At 41.8% G+C, this 18935-nt stretch overlaps 1 protein-coding gene across 1 annotated transcript in view; it reads right to left on the bottom strand.

Annotated features, from left to right (window-relative positions):
* The window catches only part of ATP10A (ATPase phospholipid transporting 10A (putative)), a 115376-nt gene that overhangs the window by 51342 nt on the left and 45099 nt on the right, over positions 1-18935 (bottom strand). The window contains exon 2 of the mRNA XM_069769990.1: positions 18162-18366. Within this exon, the coding sequence (XP_069626091.1) occupies positions 18162-18366 (205 nt within the window). The remainder of the gene's footprint in view (positions 1-18161; positions 18367-18935) is intronic.

Here is an 18935-nt window from a genome sequence, read left to right as displayed (position 1 = left end):
AGATGATCTCAGCACCAAATACTGTTGGTATTTAAGCTCATTAGATATTTCTCCTGGTTAGCCTTAAACTTCTCTAGGCGACTGAAGTTTGATGCTGGGAATGCTTGGACGTACTCAGTTCTTCAGAAGCACCTAAGACATCATTAGGCTGTAGAATGGGGCAGATACGGTAAAGCCACACGGTCACCCCCTTTGACCCTCCTTCCTCAGCTGCTCACTTCAGACAGGCACAGACACCAGCAGTCACAAGGAAGGAATCACTGGCTAGAACAGACATTACAAAGCTTTCTGGCCTTGGCATCTGAAATCTGTTACTACAGCTCCTAAACTATACACACTCTGCCTGTGTCCTTGCCTCCAGCAGTCAAAGGTTCACGTTACAGAGACACTACAGTAGTAGCCAGCGCTACCTGGCAGCTGGCTTTACTTAAGCTTGTTGGAGAAGGTGAAGTTCTCCCAAGTCATGCCCAAACTTGTTGTGCTGGGAAACCTTGTGCTGTCTACGGAACACCTGCTCTGCTGCCTCAGAACACGATCATTTTCTTCCTTGCCCTGGTATGTTCCTTGGCAAAAAAAAAAAAAAAAAAAAAGTACAGGGAAAATAATCTGTAAACATTGTTCAAGGTGTTTCGATAATATACTGTCTGTCTGCCCAAGGATTGTGCTAAAGAAGAGTCACCACTGTAGCTTGAATTGCATTTGTAAATTGGAGGGAAAAGACTGGAAAGGGAAACATTACTTGCCTTTTTATTATAACATACTATATATAATACAGTTAATTTAGCACAAATTTTCATTCAGTGGTCTTAAAAAAAGAAAAGAAAGAAATCTTAACATCTTTGATGAATGCCCCTGAGGGAACCCTAGAGACACCTAATAATAAACTCCATTGTAATCAAATGCAGGTTTTCTATGGCTGCTGAACTCAGCAGAGAGAGCATGGTTTCAGTGCTGTACAGACACATTAACTTCTAGAGCAATTCGAAGTTTGCAGACTGAATCCCATTTCTGCTAAGAAAGCCTGCCAGCAAAACCAGCGACTTTACAATTAAGAAAAAAATCTACTTAAAATCTAGAGCTAAAGTCTTCACAAAAAAAGAAAGATCTTGTCAAATAAGAGAGGACTAAACCTACCCAACCTCCTCATCACTACCGTGCAACATAGTCTTTCTCCCTCCTTTGTTTTTTGGATTCTTTTCATTTATGACTCAGTTTTGGAACTAAAAGTCCTTTATTGTTGAAGCTAACCGTCTGTGTATTTGTGTTCTGTTACAATTAACCTGAAATATGTGATTATGGTCTTTAACCAGATAATATCTGGGAGGAGAGAAAATCCAATTAGAATAGTAGTTTACGTAAGGAAATGAAGCTGCTGAATTCTGATTTATGGCAAAAGCTCTTTGGTTTATTAATAAATCAAATAACTCCATCTCTTTCCAGTAAAAAGGAAGAGTAGATATACACTGTATATTACAGCTGATGACACTGTTTTGATGTGAAAATGTCTTTTGGTAAATGAATGAACAAATACGTTAAACACTGCCTGCGTGTAACTGCTTTCAGTGGTTATAAAGAAGCACAAAGTTAACATAAGATTTCACAATGATCAAAGTTTTGTTCCTTTTTATGCTGATACCTAACTTCCGCAGTAAATGAAACATAAACTGTGATGATGGTCTCATGTAACATGTTTAGCTGCAGCTAAATAGATGTTCAAGCCCAAAGTGTTGCTTTTACAGTGCATAAATCATGATTTGTGCTGTTTTCTGGGTAAAAGTCCATGAAAAAATTACATTCTCCACCACTCCCTTTAATTTTTCTCTTACAGGGAACTTCTGCATCACTGTTAAGACACAGAAAACACGATCAAAATATAGTCAAAAATAGCACTTACCCAGACCTTTGTGCAGCAGTTATCTGATGTGCCTGATTTTCAGTGTCTTACTTTCCCCATACAGAACTGCTGGGCATTAAAGCTGTCCCAGCCTCAAGAGGGATTAAAAGCTCCATGCCTAGACAGACTGCAATCTCTGTTAGGCTTTCCAGTGCCTAATTTCCCTGAAAACTTGACTTATTTGGTGCTCTCATGGTCTCCCAGCGCACATCAACAAGGCCAGGTCACTCACAAAAAGCAGCTGGAGGCATTTTTTTTTCATTTTCTGAAGTTATGTGTCATATTTATCACAAGGTACCTCTGCATGTGTCCCAGACCTGTGCCTTGTGCACCACTAACTTTAACAAATGACCTTCTGGTTGATACAAACTTGGGAGAGATTCACTGATTGCAAATAAGTTCCCCAGAGTATTTCACAAAACTGTTGGATGGCAAAGGCCAGGACTAAATTCTGTTCATGTCAGTCAAATTTTTCTGTTAAACAACCTGTTCTCTTGCTACAGTGTACATTTACCTGCAAAATACCTTGCTTATGCTTAAGGCAGATGTCTTGCTATGACGTAGTGCCTAATTTGGAGCACAGACTGGTCATTGTAAGAGACGTTACAGAAAAACTGTGCTTGAAAGGATACTTGAAGGTCACTTGGAGAAACAAGAAATCTAAAAGAAGGGCCAGAAATGATTTTACTAGTTTCAGTGAGTGCTGACTTTGAAAAAAGTCAACATGAGCACCACATATGTCAAAGTCTAAGCAAAGTCAAGCACATTCAATTATTTTAACAGATAAAAAGAAACAGCAACCATAACTCACAAGTTTTTACTCCTGCATTAACACTCTAAGGCTGCACACAATCATATTACCACTTGTGCTTCTCTCCCTTCAGGCCAATCAACCTTGAATTCTCTTTGAAACAGTGAAAGAGCAACAGTATGAGATATGGATGATATTTAGCAGTCAAGAAATGCAGATTTGCTTCCATGAGGCTGAAAATAGAACTGAATCCTTGTTTCCCTTTGTCTTGAGCAAATGGGACTAGCCCATGCTGTTCACACTATCTTAGCACTTGCAGGCTCTAAAAGATTAGGACTTTCATTCTTTTCCTAATGTTAGGTCTTGCCCCTGCTTTTTTGACACACTAAGCATGGATATAAGCGTGATCCATACGGGCGCCAGTTTGGTTCTCTGCTGGTCTTTCAGATGGATGCCGTTCTTCCTGTTGGGTTTGAATTTCACATCACCATCATGGTATCACAGCAATGCCACTCTGCAACAAGGCTCCCATGTTGTACTGTCTGCACACTGGCAATAGAATGCAAGTTACTTCAGAGAGTAAAACCACAAAATTTATCTCGTTGCCTTTGCTCTGGAGAATGTAGGGAATGGTTGGATGGTTGGTAAACACTGCCTGAAAAAACGAATGACCACAGACCTGCACACAGGGGATGAGAAGGTAAAACTGGTGGCATGCCTTATCCAGTGCTGCCTGGCCTATCAAGACACCAGGAACCTGTTGCTGTGACCACCATGGCACAACACGGTTCTTTTTCAGTGGGTAAGTCATAACAAGGTCTTAAAAGATGTGAAACCTCTGTTTCAGTCATTTCTTCCCATATGGTTTGAGAGTTTCAGAAATACAGAAATAAAGAACATCACTTTGTCAACCATGAATGCATAGAAACATTCAGGTATATCCCCACATCAGGGTTGCTCACACCCTGCATTCAGAAGCCTTCAGTGACTAAATGTTATCCACTTCACTCTAGCGGTAAGAATTCTTTCTTACCAATATAATATTAGAAACAGGTTTTGAAGGTTTCTGCATGTATGAAATGATACACAAGAAACATCGGAGGAGTGAAGACTACTTCTTGCTTCACTCTTCTGCCATATCATGTCATAACAAAATGAAAAATGGAAAAAAAAAAACCAAGAGAAAAAAAAAGAAGGGATTTAATTCAATCATAAGAAACTGACTTTCCTCAAAATACCTGACTTCACATTTTCATTTTGCCAAAATAGCCTTAGTTCACTGCCTTCCTCTGAAAAAACCGCTGACTTTTTAGGAACTCATAGGTATTTCTGAAAGCTTGAAACTTACCAAATGACACACAGTGATACTTATATTAGGTATTTTATGTACTCGGTGATTCCATAGAATGTATTTCATTTCTTCAGGAGTCTTCTTGCTAGGAAAATGTTTAACATCCTATCCATAAATCCTACTTCTTCCAATTTTTTAAAACTTCAGGAAATTCATTCTTACTCTAAATGCAGCAATGAGAAGGCTTATTTTCCTTATGTAAGCAGACTTAGTCAGATTGCAAACACCTGCTAAATATGGATTCCTTCAAAGCTGAATTTCAAATTAAAGTTAAATTGCAGATGTAAAGGGTTTTGTGACTAGGCTTTAACAATGCTCTACCTATTAAACCTGGTAATGATTTCATTTAAAACAATAACTTAGGTCTCCAGTAATTGGGCTGTGTCTCTGGTGGAAGCACAAATGTACACAGGAGAAGAAAACATAATGGAAAGGTGTTTTCTTTAAAATTTTTCTTGAAATAAACTACTGTCCCTTATCTCTCAGGTGACGATTGATGTATCAGCATCTGAAAAACTTATATCCTAAAAAGGCAAAGCGTTGAGGGGAAAAAATGTTACAATGCTTCTACAGAGTTGGAAACCAACAGGTAGAGGGATGAAGGAACTATAGAGATCTGTCAAAAAAACAGAAGACTGAATTTAGCTCTCTCCAACATGACTTTGGAGCTTAAGCTGCAGGATCATTCTGGATCTCTACAGTGAAATGCCAACCTTTTTGACTCTGCTGGCAACCTCATGAAACTGTCATAGCTCAGGAAGCAAAGCATGCGGCTCTGCCAGATAAGTTAGTCTGACAATTACAGTGTTCAAACAACATATTCCCCTTCATTAAATGCGTGTCGTATGGGTGATTTAATGGCCTGCTAGTGATATTAATAATGCATAGTTATTAACATGTTTTCATTTATTCATCTGCCCTACTTTACTGCTGCAGAAACCTGAGTTTCATGTTCAGTCCTTCCTTCCAATAGGACAGCACGAGTATCCCAGGCTGCCCTTAGGTGACAGTGACAGTTACCCGCTTATCGCATTGTGTTTACTGGCTATGCTGGCGATTTTATCCAGACTTCTCCCTGCCGTACAATTGCTGGATGAAGGCTCTGGGATTTGTTTCGGCATGTATGTCTGGAGAAAACAAAACGGGAGAACTGGAGTCATGGGGACAACTCAGAGGAAATATTTAATAGACAAAACCCTGCCTCAGCCAGAAAAATAGCTTTCCAGTTTAAAAGCTTTTAACTGCAATACGAACGCATCCTCCTAATGCATTGGTCCATCCTATTATTCCTTTATATAGCAGTACCCTGCATTTACCATAGAAAATGAAACTGACCTTTTATTAATGTGCAACTGGAATTGCATATCGATTTTATGTATCCAAAGCATGCAGACTGTTTGTATATGAAAAGAGTGAAATGTTTTAATGTATAAACTGCATTAGTCTCTCTGGCAGAATTTATCTGTGCTACTAATTCACAAGTAAAGGAAGAAACAGTTTGATCTATGCTATTTAGAAACTAGACAGATCCAGCCATACATCAGAGTTTAATAGCTTTGTTTTCCACACTGACAACTACTACTATAGTTGGATTTTTTTCAGTACTGTTTGTTTAAATGGAACAGAGATGTTCAGTATTCAGAGACACTGGAACAGCTGAACAAGCCAAATACATGTTAGGGGGCTGATCTTCCTCTGGCTGACCTAAGTAAAAGTTTTCCCCTTTGTAGAAAATAATATGAGGGAACAGCGCAATACCCAGCCTGCAGGAAAAGAAATGTGTTGCTTGCAACACCCAGGAAGACCTCAGTAATTCTATGACAGCCAGCTGAAGAAACTGCTGTTAGTCAGTCAATCATGGGACAAAAATACAAAAAAAAAAAAAAATGTTAGCAACGCTGAAAATATGCATATGCAAGTTCTAATGTCCCTTGGGATGATGGCCATCCTTAGCAAAGCACTGAAAATTACAGTGGTGTGAGTGAATTCGTTCGTGGACTATAGTAGTGCTGGAGAGTGGTAAGGGAACAGAGTATGTCAAGGCTGAAATACGGACCCAAACCTGGACAATTAAAAAAGTGGTATCTGCCTGTTCCAAAAGTCAGCCACTGAAATAAGTGAATGGGTTCATATTCTGTAAGAACCAGCCTCAGCATTGGCTCAGTGCTTTAACTAAACCACAAACCAAGCCTCTCAAGGCCTCACAAAACTCTGCATACAACCCGCACTGCTCCTCCAGAGGCTTTTCGCTTCATGCGCACAGACACGCGGTAAGATGAAACCCTCCCCACTCTCCAGTGCTTTCTCCTTTCTGGAGAGATTTCTAGCAGTCTTTCTGCTGCATTTTGTAACTGCTGGCAGAAAACTTCACTTGATTAGTGGCAGTAACATTGCACAGTCATTTTAATTTGGTAGCACAACAGCTCAAGGTCAGCTTCCGAATATACCTTAGCCTACTCCTGCTCTAGTCCGGGCTGCTGGCCAGTCTGACTTCTTGTGGGATGAAGTTCTGCCAGAAGAAATGGGAATGGGAAGACCTAAGACCCTTCAACCAGAAAAGTGAAACGCCAAGCACCTCTCTTACACCATCCCACAAACACAAACCAGAACATCAGAGTCCTGACAGGAGAGAGAGTGGCTGGTAATGAAAGGTTTTCCTTATGAATGGTAAAACCTAACGGTAGCAGCTGTAGTCTCGGGATGCAGTAAAACACAGCAAAGCTTGATGAGCCCACCTCAATGTGAAGACGGGGAATCTGGATAAAACCAGCTTTACCTTGCAAGGCATTACATTACATTTAAGAAACATTTCTAGGATGTGAGGGAAACTTGTAACAGACAGCAAACCACCCAAGGAACTGAGAGACTCCAGCCACTGCCAGCTGCAGGAGAGCACAGAGGGAGAGCAGCAGTCCTAATGAAAAGGCACCTTTTATTCCATATACTACTGGGCAGCATTCATATCAGCATGATCACAGGTTTGTCAGCCTTTCCACGTGCATCTCCAGCGTGAGAAGGCTATATGACCAAGTAAAAACTCCCCGAGCTGGACACTCTCACACCATCTTCACTTGGAATTGTATCTTGAATCAACATCCACCATCACGTGCCTGCCCTACTAAGGCTTCTAAGGCAAACGCGGCATTTGCCTGCACCTTCTCCGCTTAAGCCCAGCTGTTTCTATACTTCCCTCGTAGCTTTGTGGAGAGGGTGGAGGGGCAGCTGTGAAGGTTAACAGTCAGTCTGAGGTCAGCAGGGCTGTGGTTGGCGTGCACGGTGCATGGGGGAAGTTGTGATGGCTGCAGAACACTTTGGCTAAGAGCTTCGCTCTCAGGTCTGTTGATTCTCATCTACTACCTATTTTACTGAACAAGTTCCTTTTCAGTCAGCAGGCTAAAGACTCCGGTGGCAAAGTGAAAAACATCTTTTCAAAAACTCAAGGAATTCAAGGGTGATTTTTTCAGACACCAGATGACTGCATAGATCTTATGAAAAGAAATTCATGATGGCCTTGCCACTTCCAAAACTGGACAGCAGAGCTGGGAAATGGGCTGAGGGGGACGAACACATATCATTGAGGTAGGGATTGAAGTTTGCTTCCCTGTTCCACGCTCTAGCCAGCCTCATGCTTCAGGCACGCACAATGGTTACAAAGTGCCTGCATAGTCTTGTCTTCAGTAATCTGTATGCTTTGTTCAGTTAAGTGTCGCATTAAAACATACACGAATATGACCTGTTGAATCAGGACACAGAACAGCAGAGTCTACTACTCTTGTGCAGGCTTCCCTCACCAGCTTTATTATCCTCTTGGGCAGATGTCATCTACCTGGGATTTCTGCAAGGCCTTTGATACGTTCCTCCACAACATTCTTGCCGCTAAATCAGGGAGATCGGGTTTGGTGGATGGACTGTTAGATGGATAAGGAATTGGCTGGATGGCCATGTCCAAAGAGTTACAGTCAATGGTTTGATGTCCAAGTGGAAAACAGTAATGAGTGGTGTCCCTCAAGGGTCTGTACTGGGACCAGTACTATTCATGAGTGATGTAGACAGTGGGATTGAGTGCACCCTCAGCAAGTCTGCAGATGACACCAAACTGAGTGATGCAGTTGATACACTTGAGGGAAGGGATGCCATCCAGGGGGACCCTGAGACAGTCTTGAAGAATGGACCTATGTGAACTTCATGAAGTTTAACAAGCCCAAGTGCAAGGTCCTGTACTTGGGTCCGGGCAATCCCCAGTATCAATACAGACTGGGGGATGAATGGATTGAGAGCAGCCCTGTGGAGTAGGACTTGGGGATACCGGTGGATGAAAAATTGGATACGTGCCCGCAATGTGCGCTTGCAGCCCAGACAGCCAACCGTATCCTGGGCTGTATCAAAAGAACCATGGCCAGTAGGTTGAGGAAGGTGATTCTCCCCCTCTACTCTGCTCTTGCGAGACCTTACCTGAAGTACTGCATCCAGCCCTGGGGACCCTGGTATAAGAAAGATATGGACTTGGTTAGAATGGGTCCAGAGGAGGGTCATGAAAATGATCCGAGGGCTGTAACACCTCTCCTGTGAAGAAAGGTTGAGAGAGTTGAGGTTCAGCCTGGAGAACAGAAGGCTCCGGGAAGACCTTCTAGCAGCCTTCCAGTACCTAAAGGGGGCCTACAGGAAACCTGGAGAGGGACTTTTTACCAAGGCCTGCACTGACAGGACAAGGGGCAACAGTCTTAAACTGAAAGAGAGTAGATTTAGATTGGATATAAGGATTAATTTTTTACTACGAGGGTGGTAAGACACTTGAACAGGTTGCCCAGAAAAGTTGTCGATGCCCCATCACTGAAGTGTTCAAAGTCAGGTTGGATGGGGCTTTCAACACCCTGATCTAATGAAAGGTGTCCCTGCCTATGGCAGGGGTGTTGGATTAGATGGTCTTTAAAGGTTCCCTTCCATTCTATTCTATGATTACATGATTCTTATGCAAATATTCATTATTATAAGCATTCAATAAATATGAGATGTGGAAGTGCAACCAATGAGAACAAATGTCAGCAATAAGACCAACAGGGAGAACATCATTTAATAAAATAGTTTGTGTAATTTTTCTTCCATGTCATTATCAGTTATCTACTTTAAACAAAGACAGCTGAAACAGCTTCTGGTGGAGCACCAGGAGATACTCCATTGCTTTTTGTTTCTTAACAGCTGACATGACCCACCTCCATGTAGTTAATAGCAGTACAAAGTCATTTTTATCTCCTCCTGTTACACTGCAGCAGCCTGTAAGTCAGATCCCTGTGATCTCAGCCATGCAGGCCACATTGCTATACAGGTATAGGAGAATACTTAGCCATCTGGGGCATGGTTTTGAATCTGGTATTTAATCAAGTCAGGCCAAAAATATAATGAGCAAACAGGCTTGGAAAAGTTAAGTAGAGGCTGGTAAATGCTTATGACAAATTATATGTGCTTTCTAACCATGCTGTATCTTAAACGTCAAATTCTCTTTCTCTTAGAAGCCAAAAGGCTAAGTGTTTCCTGCTTTGATGTAAACCAGCCCATTTGTCATTAAGAAAGCTGAATTAGAGTATTAGCACTGTTGCCTATAAATCTCCATGGACTACTGATGTTTTTAATTCAAAACCAAATGGAAGTATAAGGGCTATAGTTCTGTGTGGATAACAGTATCTTCTCCAGACACGTACCTACAGGACAATCATAGCTTTCTCTCTCACAAGCACATACACATATGTAAAGTGTCTGACCATCACAGAGCCATAGCAGAACTTGAAAGTATGAACCCGAGTATAACCAATGAATGGAAATTTTCATGAGTTTATTGAAATAACAGTTTTGAGACATACGGGCAGCCACTTCCCATGTAAGTAACATTTTAATGCAAATTTCTACTGGCTTCCATGGCCTTCCTTATCAGTACTAAAATGTGTAAAAGACTTGGAGGGGGGGCAGGTGGAGAAAAGAGAAGTGGGATGAGGGCTCACATCCTGGATGCTGAGATAAATACAGGAGTTCCTCATTCTGATGCTCTGCGTTTTCTGGCAGAAAAGCAGACCCCTTCTCTACCTCAGTGCTCCCAAAGCAAAGTGAGACCATACCATCATAGCTGGGGTTACACGTGGCTTAATACTGTGAACCCTCCCACTCTGGAAAAGAAGGCCCTTCCATCCTTTCCTAACCACTGATACTGCCAACTGGGGTTATGGTATCAGAGACAAGTGTAGCGTGATGTGTTTCCAGCTCAGAAATCCTGGCTCTGAAATCAGGAGTTCTCAGCATTATATTACAAAATCTCATTTCTGAGAACAGATATTCCAGATATTTCCTGTTCCCAGCTGACAGGCCAATGTATGGCTAAGGAATAAACAGTTCCAGAAATAAACTTTTGTTCAGTAAAACTGAATTAGGCTAGGAGATCAGAAAAGTCATGACAAAAAAAAAGAAAAAAAAATTAATTGGAAAATCCCTTCTTAACTTGCTTTAAATGTAAATGTTTACTTCTCTGTAACAGGAAAGCAGTATAGCATTTTTTTTTTTCTCTACGGACCTGAAATGCTCTCTTGTTTTCTAATGCATTTTCAGAAAAACAGCACAACGGAAAGATGCTGGACTACTGATACAGAGAATGAAATGTCCTGCCTGTCTAGAGGTCAGACACAGCACAAGCACTGGCATAATACATTCCCTTACATGGATTTACCACTGTTCCACCGGTGCTGGAAGGATTACTCTAGGGATGGGAGGTCCTTCACAGCCAAGACATTCAAACTTAGATTCATCAATTTAGCCCCTTTAACCTATATTTAAACACAAAACCAAACAGACAAAGCCAATGGCAAAAGTCAAGTACTCAGCACTCTTCAGAACTGGACCCCTTCTCTGTCCCTTCCCACCTCCCCGCCCCCACGCTTAGATTAAGATAACCAAAATTTTCTCTTACAGTTATTCAAATTCTTTGTCCCTCTAATGAAGCTCTCTCGACAGTCAAACTTGCGGCCTGGACACCTGCACAATGGAAACTAGAAAGAGTTTATAACCTTGCTTAAAGCTGACCAAGGAGGAAGTGAACCCTCATTCTTGAGTTTTTTATTTCCCCATATCTCCCAGTGTGAGACTGCTGACTAAATGCCATGGTAAAATGATAGAGTGAAAAATTGTTTTCAGCCTTTCTTTAGGACTTCTAGCTCGCATAAGAGTTTGCCACAGCACTGACTTGGGTCTTGCTCTGCACCAGGCTGTTCTGCACGCAGCTTCTGTATGTTTGTTTCTCTGTTAGAGAGACGGTAGTTGCTTCCTCTTTAAATAGACATGTCCACGGTTTCTACACAAGTCATCTCTGAACATGGTACTATCCAAAAAAAGATACAACAATATAGGTGTAGAGCTTTTTGTAACGATTCAACGCTCATCAAAGAAATCTACTGAATGTTCAAGGCATGACCTCAGACAAAGGTCTTCACAGGGTGTGACAAGCTTGCATTTTGCACTGACAAACACAAGTCTTCTTACAAGACTTGCTTCCCTAAAATCTTCAGTTAAACTCTAGAACTAAAAAAATAGTTTTTAATTTAATATTCTGGTAGTGCATACGGAAAAGCATTGTTTTATTTTGCTTGTTCGATTGTTTTTTTTAACTCTCTTTTCCCTCAGGGAAATCTAATTTTGGCAACATGTGTGGGATGGAGCACTAATCTGCTGTTTTAACATGTGTGTATCTGGAATTTTCGAGCCACTTTCCTAGCCTTGTGAACCTTCTCAAAATACTGCAAAAAAGAAAGGCACAAGGGATAAGCCCCAAAAGATGCTAGAGAGACATTCACTGTTCTTGTGGCCTGATTCTACCTTGTTGAAGTGCAGTCTGAACAACACTAAATATGCTGACTAGTTCACATCTACTTGATTATAATAGTGCAGTATTCCCACTAATTTCAGGGTGTGATAGCCTGAGAGTATTAGTGGGACAAGGAGCAACAGGGAGAGTATAGCTATGCCCATTTATGTGTTGCTTTAGAAGACTCCATCAGACTCTTTGAGATGAGAAGCTCCTATCAGTGGATGAGTTGAAATCTAGTCCGCCTGGGAGTTGTGGTCGTTTAACTTCAGCTCTTCTCTCAAACTGGGCTAGTTTAAGTGATGCAGATGGCTGTACAAGAAATCTTAGCTCAATTTAGGCTAAACCAAAATTTGAAAATTGCTTTCTTTTTTTTTTTTTACTTTTTTGAGGGAGAAAATGTGAATGCAAAAGGAACACCTACATTAAGATACCATGGCTGCCCTTTGAGCTGTTTTCATGCAGTTAGCATGAGATGCCCTTCCCAAAGTACCTCATACATAGAGCAGCCTGCAGCCACCAACAGTGAGGCTTACAGTGCAGCCCTTCCAGAAAGCTGTCTTGTCTTCTCTTCTGGTTCAGTTTCTGCCTAGGACTCACAGGGCAAGAAAGAGATGGTATAAATGGCTTAATGCTTGGAACAGGAAGCTGTGGGACTGTTCCTCTAAGTCCAGCTGTACCCAGTATGCTTCCAGCACTGTGCAAGAACAGGTAGGGCTGGAATGCAAGCTGGATCTGTCAATTCAGCCCAGCTTCCAAGGCTGGGACAGATGAGCAAACGTGCCTGGAGTAAGCAAAGGCTCTGAGTTTATACATATTCCAGAAGGGTTCACATACTGACTTGTGAGGAAATCAGACTAATGAGTTATTTTGATGCTAGTCTCCATTCAGGTGAACCCTCCCAAACAGGCAGACACCAAATTCAGATGTGCTTTTTAGACAAAGTAAATAAGGAGCCACAAAGTCACTTGCAAGACTTATATAAAGCTGTTTAATCATGCTAGTACAAGCTTGTTTTGAACGAAGGTCTACTCTTAGGAGAAAATGATAGGGGAAAAAAATCTATCCTCTACACCCACCAGCTCTCAGAGGGATACATGCACCTTCTCACAGGGGATGGCAGCTGCTACATTTAGCTTAGCTTTCAGCTGAACTGAAGCTTTCCACATAAACATCCAGGACATGGCCAGTGGTTAATAAACCATAAGCCGCTCCAGAATCCACAGAGAGTCTTTGTGGATTTTGTTAAAAGGCATACTGAGTAAAAACAGTGGAGTATTTTGTTTGTTTCATACTACAAGGCAGCAAGAAAATGTAAATGTTTTTCATGAGTCTAGATTCATACTATCAAAATATCCTAAATCAAGTTTATGAAACCTGAAAGGGAGTTTTGAGCTTTCACAGCCCAAGTTATATCTGCTTATCCGCTCTCTGAAGAGCGGCTGACACTGAAAACATTCCATAAGCAACTGCAGAGGGTGTGGTGGCACAGCAGCCTGCAGAGTAGCACAGAAAACACATTGATTCCTCCTGCCTACTGTGTCTCCTATTAGATCCAGCACACCAGAAATGGCTCTGTGACTCGGCAGCAGCGAGGGTGGGTTACAAATTAGAAGGAAACTGGTGGAATACCAAGAAACACTTGTTTTTTCCAAGTGATGCTTACTGGTCACTGCTAACACTGTTAGATCACTCACAGTGGGATTTAGCACAGTGCTTTCTCCCAGCTGCATTCGCCAGCGTGTCACACTGCACACATGGATCTGATCCATGTTTCAGTGTGAAGACAGTCCACTATCCTTTTGACTTTAAAGACAGAGCATGCAGAAGTACATTTCTGACTATTTTAAACATTTCTAGCACATCCTGTTGCTGTAGTAGCTGGATAACAAGACCACAGTATTTAAAGTCTCAGAGGAAAAAATGTCAAGGCCTTTGAAAAATCTCCTGTTTCCTTTTTTTCCTTTTTAACCTACTCACCGAGTGATTTCTTTTTTTCTTGACTGACTGTTGTGAGCGTACAACAACAAGGTATACATTAAAACTGGTATGTTCAGACATACAAGCCACAGAGGAATATATCCGTGACTTCTCACAGCTTGTCTAAGGATAGGTTGTAGAATTGTGTACAGAAGGCACAGGTTTGTGTCAGATAGATCACATTCGTTAACAAACACAGAAAGCTAAGAAGCATTATGTTCCCAGTCTACTATAAATTGCTCAGACAAATGAAAGCAGCACTAAAATAAGCAATGTTTCTGGTCACTTGCACTATAAAGGAACAGAGTTTCTTGGAATTCACAAGCAGAGAGATCCAATCCAAGCCCACAAATGCTGATCTTGGATCTTCTGAGCATATGTTTAGAGTATAATAATGCCTGCAAAGCACTGGAGACAACGGTACAGAACTGCTTCTATAATTGCTCATTGCTGCTTCAAGAGTCGGGCTAAAAAGAGATCAGAATGGTACTTTTCTGAATAAAGATTTGGAAGAAGGAAACTATAAGACCTTTTACTGTCTGAGACTATGGACCTTATATGCTGTTAACGCTGAAGAGAGACACAGAAAGATCGTTCAGAGCATGCTAGCAGAATGGCTGCCCTTCCAGAGGACTGGTCTATTCAATGTAACAGCGCTGGGCTTGCTGGCCTGTGGAGAGGATTTGGAGAGAGTGCTGTGGTTGCAAGAGGACTGCCTAGCACACACCCCACTTCAGTGACTCCAAATTGGCAACCAGGCTCTCTATGGCAAGCAGCTCAGCACAGACCTGTGGGACTGTAAATTGCATGGGTGGGCACAGGGCAAGGACAGAATAAGGAAAGCATAAAAGTGGCTTAAAACAACTGTTCTTACCCCCACCCCCGCTCCTTTCCCATGCCCAGCAGAGCGATGGGTATAGAAATAGCTATCCTGCATTGATCTGCTTCACAGGCATGTGCTCAGAAGTTAGCAGTTCATGTAAGAAACACAGAAATGCCAAGCTTTGTAACACAGCTTCTTTTAAATGTTTGAGATACTGCTACAGAGAAATTATTCAAAGACAGCTACGGGCAGCTGATATTTTAAGAAGAAGATTCAAAAAAATCTGTGTTTCTTGTCCTATGATAAGCCACATGACCAGGCATGTCATTCTGTAAGGGGGGTGGGGGAAGAGTTTAGCAGTGTGGGAAAGAGAGGGTCAGGACTACATAATCTATTTGTTTGTTTTCCTGCTTGAACAACAGGGCTGCAGAATGACACAGAACCAAACATCTATAAACATAACTGAGAGTTGTTCTACTGAGTACAACAGTAATATAAAAATGTAAAAGCATTCTTGTCCAATGCATACACACGTTGGGATGCAGGTCCTATAAGAGATTTGGGAATGAACTTCTCTGAGGTTTGGTAACAGGATGGCCAGCATTTGGTGCAAGAAAAGTTTGGTCTTCCAAAGTATTTTATGAGATCTAACAATAAGCTCTCTCCAGTTGTGGAAACTGAACTGCAGTCCAAAAAACGGGCATCACCTTGCTATTCCATGCTACTTGGCTGTGGCCCTGCTATTCATTCAACATTTCCCAAGCAGCTCGCTCTGTCCCACTGCTGAATGTCTCTCAGCAGGGCAACATCTTCAAGAACCAGTAAGAATCTATCCCTACTAGTCTGGAGTGAGGAAGCTAATGCTGCTGCATGAATTAACAGCATGCTCAGACAAGTTTTGGCCAGGACTTTAATGAGGATGGCAAGTATTCTGTGGGATAACTTACGGGATGCTGTTACAGAGAGGCTCTGTGATGCTGCAGCTGCTGAGGACTTGGTACTTGCAGGTGTGCACTTTGCCTACAACTTAGTTGACACAGGAACCCGGGCTTGGATATTTCCTGCTTTCTCAGCTATTTTAAGAGAGGGGAGGTAGTCACATGTGGTTCCCTTACAAGCTCTCTTTCAATACTTGACTTCTTGGGGCCCAGTCCTGTTTTCATTGGAATGAATGAGCTTTCTGTCACTAACCCCAGTTTAACCCCTGACAATTTATTATGGACCTCACTGCTATTGTAGCTAGGCATCTTGTGATCTAAAATATACTTTTAAAAATTATTTATCCACATATTTTGGAGCAAACTTCTGAGATAGAAAAGTTCCATAATCATCTTGTAATAAAGAGAACTAAGATATGGAAGGAGGATGGGCTGGAAATGCAAAGTGTGTTAGGTGTCTACAAAGCTGACTGTAAGTATCTATATGATAACTGATTTGCTTAGTAAAGGTGGCTATACTGAGCAAGTCACGCCACATGTACCCTGAAGTGCTGAGCTGCTTCGCACATAAACCTAGCTTTAATTCCCTAGGTAGGCACTGTTTCCTCAGACTTCTTTCCTAACAGGGTCCAGTTCAGTCTCTGATAACCTTTAACCTGTCTGAGGAGGAAATGGCACTGCCACTCACTTCCACACAACAGTCTAAAAGTTATAGGTCTTCCCAAACTGTACAAAACCTAGACTTGGAAGTCTTTAGCTGCCTGGTTTGGATCAGCAATTTAAACCTCAGTAAGTATGTCAAACATGAGATTGCAGGGGTACTTCCTCCCGGTTTTCCTGCTGTATTAATGCATGCATGTGTTCACTGGTTAAAGACAGAAGAGTGACTCCACAACTGATGGCTCAGGCACACATCTAGGCATCACAGCTCCCAGAAGCAGGAGAGTCTGTAGTGTCAGCAGGTCCCCTCTCATCCCATCAGCTTCCAGGAATCACACTCCCAGTGCTGAATTGTGACTCTGCTGCCAGGAAGCTGTGGATCCTGATGCAGTATAAGGGACTCCTCTGAGCAGCAAGGCTCTTGAAAGCCAGCCTTGTGATGATCTGTACTTGGACATATCAGTACTTTTCACTGTGTTTACCAACACCTCCTACTGTGTGTCAGATGGTCTTGGATCACAGAACTCCAACCATCTGCTGTGGATGAGTAGAGGAACTGATGCCGTCCTGGGTCTTCCTTTGATATAGAGCTGGGACATGCCCTTAGCTTATAACTGTACCCACAAACACAAAAGCATCCCTGTATTCAGTAGCTTATATGCAATCTATATTTTTTGTCCTACATAATGTGCCTGAGCTCATGTAGGAAGTCTACGCTGGCAGAGAACTGCAATACATCGTCTGAGTACCTGCCTGGAGCTCTACCCACTGGGAGAAATTTCTTCTCAGTGGGAACAGGATGGGACGTTTGAGAAGCGATTCAATTAGCTTCTTTGAAACAGTCCAAGTTTTTGAAGCATTTGACCTGTAGCTGATTAAGCTTCTTGTCGTGGCGGTAGCTGCCGTGTCATGTCTAAATTCTACGTGGAAATCGCTGATGATTAAACAAGTCTTTATCTCACATTTTTACAAGCTATTCAGAGAAAGGCTCTATCTACCATAAAGAATTATTTGGAAGGCACATCATTGATTTTTATCCTGTCAGTTGGAATGCAACTTCATTAATGCTGATCTACCTCTGTACAACTATGGGCTTCTGTAGTTACCTTTAATGGCAGTGGTTCAGGGCAGCAGCTCTCATTATTTGCAAAATCTCTCAAATGAGAAGAGCTACTAGGAAAATAGATGAAGCTGAGTTCTAGAAAATAATTTCTTTTTTTTCTGACAAAATACAGGAAACTAGGGTTAGCTGGCAAGAGGGGTGGGAGAGGAGGGCAGAGAAATGAATACTATTTCAGTAAGATTATTAAAGCAAGTAAAACTTCAGGTAATTTCCTCTAATTCTGCTGACAGTAACTGATCTGGGTTTTGTTTTGTTTCAAAATAGTGCTGTTGGGGAGAGATAAGCACAGTGAGAGAGCAGTAAAAAAAGACAGTTTTTCAGCACAGACACCTCCAGAATGCGTATGCTGTCCCTTTAAATCTTACAAGCTTTAATGCTCCAAGTGCTGGAGGAATATTCTGCAACACAGAGTTTCAGGCAAAATTCCTAATTGAAACTGATCCGGTTTGCAGGCAGGAAAAGTAGTTGTTTATATTTAAATATCTTCTCACTGGGCAGTTAAAATGTGTTTTCAAAAATCAAGCTACAATAGAAGCCATTAAAAAACCCCAACATTTTCCAACCGCACACAATTGCCCCAAATAATTCCTATTCAAATTCAGGGGAAAATTATGGTAAAACTTCTGATACTATGATGAGGTCAGCTGTTGGCAAGTGCTAGTATTTTAATGACAACCATAACAGTAATTCATTAGCACTACTAGAACAAGCAGATTTAGCTGGTGTGGAGTGGATTGGTGAACATTTTACTTACCTGAAACAAATTCTTATCTTAAATGAGAGTTACAAATGGTGACTTACCAGCTCTAAGAACCTCCTCACCACCTGTCTTTGTTTTAAGTTAGTTTCACCATCCAGGTTAGCTGTTTCTATATGGCACAGTCCATCAGGATCACTTGAGGAGAGCAGCAATATGTCAGCAGGTATAATTTCATTACAGCGAAGCTGCACAAAGTCTCCAACTTTAACTTCTTTCCAGTATCTGCTTATATATTTCTTCTCATTTCTGGAAAAAAAAGACATTTACAGGACATATATAAAAAAAAATTGCACAGACTGGGGTGCTTCTGATAAGATCTGGTTTGATTTGTAACAGGAGTACCGTGCCTTTGGATGGTCCTCAGGTACTCTCAAGTTACTTCGGGGGAAGGCAATGCAGAGTGCTAGAGGCCACTTCCCACTGACTCAGAACCAGGTCTGAGTCCCCAAGACACTCTTTTAAGGCCCAGAGGACAACATGTTGATGTTAGACCTAGCTAAGCAGGGTAAGCAGGAGCCTCACGTACTCTTCTTTCCCTCCCTCCATGCTCCAAGCCATCTGTCTGACCCCATGAAGGAGAGGGGGCTGCTGTTCGTACCAGGTGAAAAGGAGTCACTTTCAGGGCAAAGGGAGAACTGAGAACAAGCTTGGGTGCAGGACACCTGCTTGGCACGGCTCCTGAACATCCTCCATCACAAACCATCCTCTGATGCACCCGCAAATAACTTCCCCTTGTTCCCTCTTTCCAACAGGGACAAACTTTACATAGTGCTGCATGTGGTATTTGGATGAAGGAGCCAAAAGTCCCTAACTGA

The sequence above is a fragment of the Haliaeetus albicilla genome, chromosome 25 (genome assembly GCF_947461875.1).
Source record: "Haliaeetus albicilla chromosome 25, bHalAlb1.1, whole genome shotgun sequence".
NCBI classification, from domain to species: domain Eukaryota; kingdom Metazoa; phylum Chordata; class Aves; order Accipitriformes; family Accipitridae; genus Haliaeetus; species Haliaeetus albicilla.
This window is presented reverse-complemented; position numbering and strand designations above follow the sequence as displayed.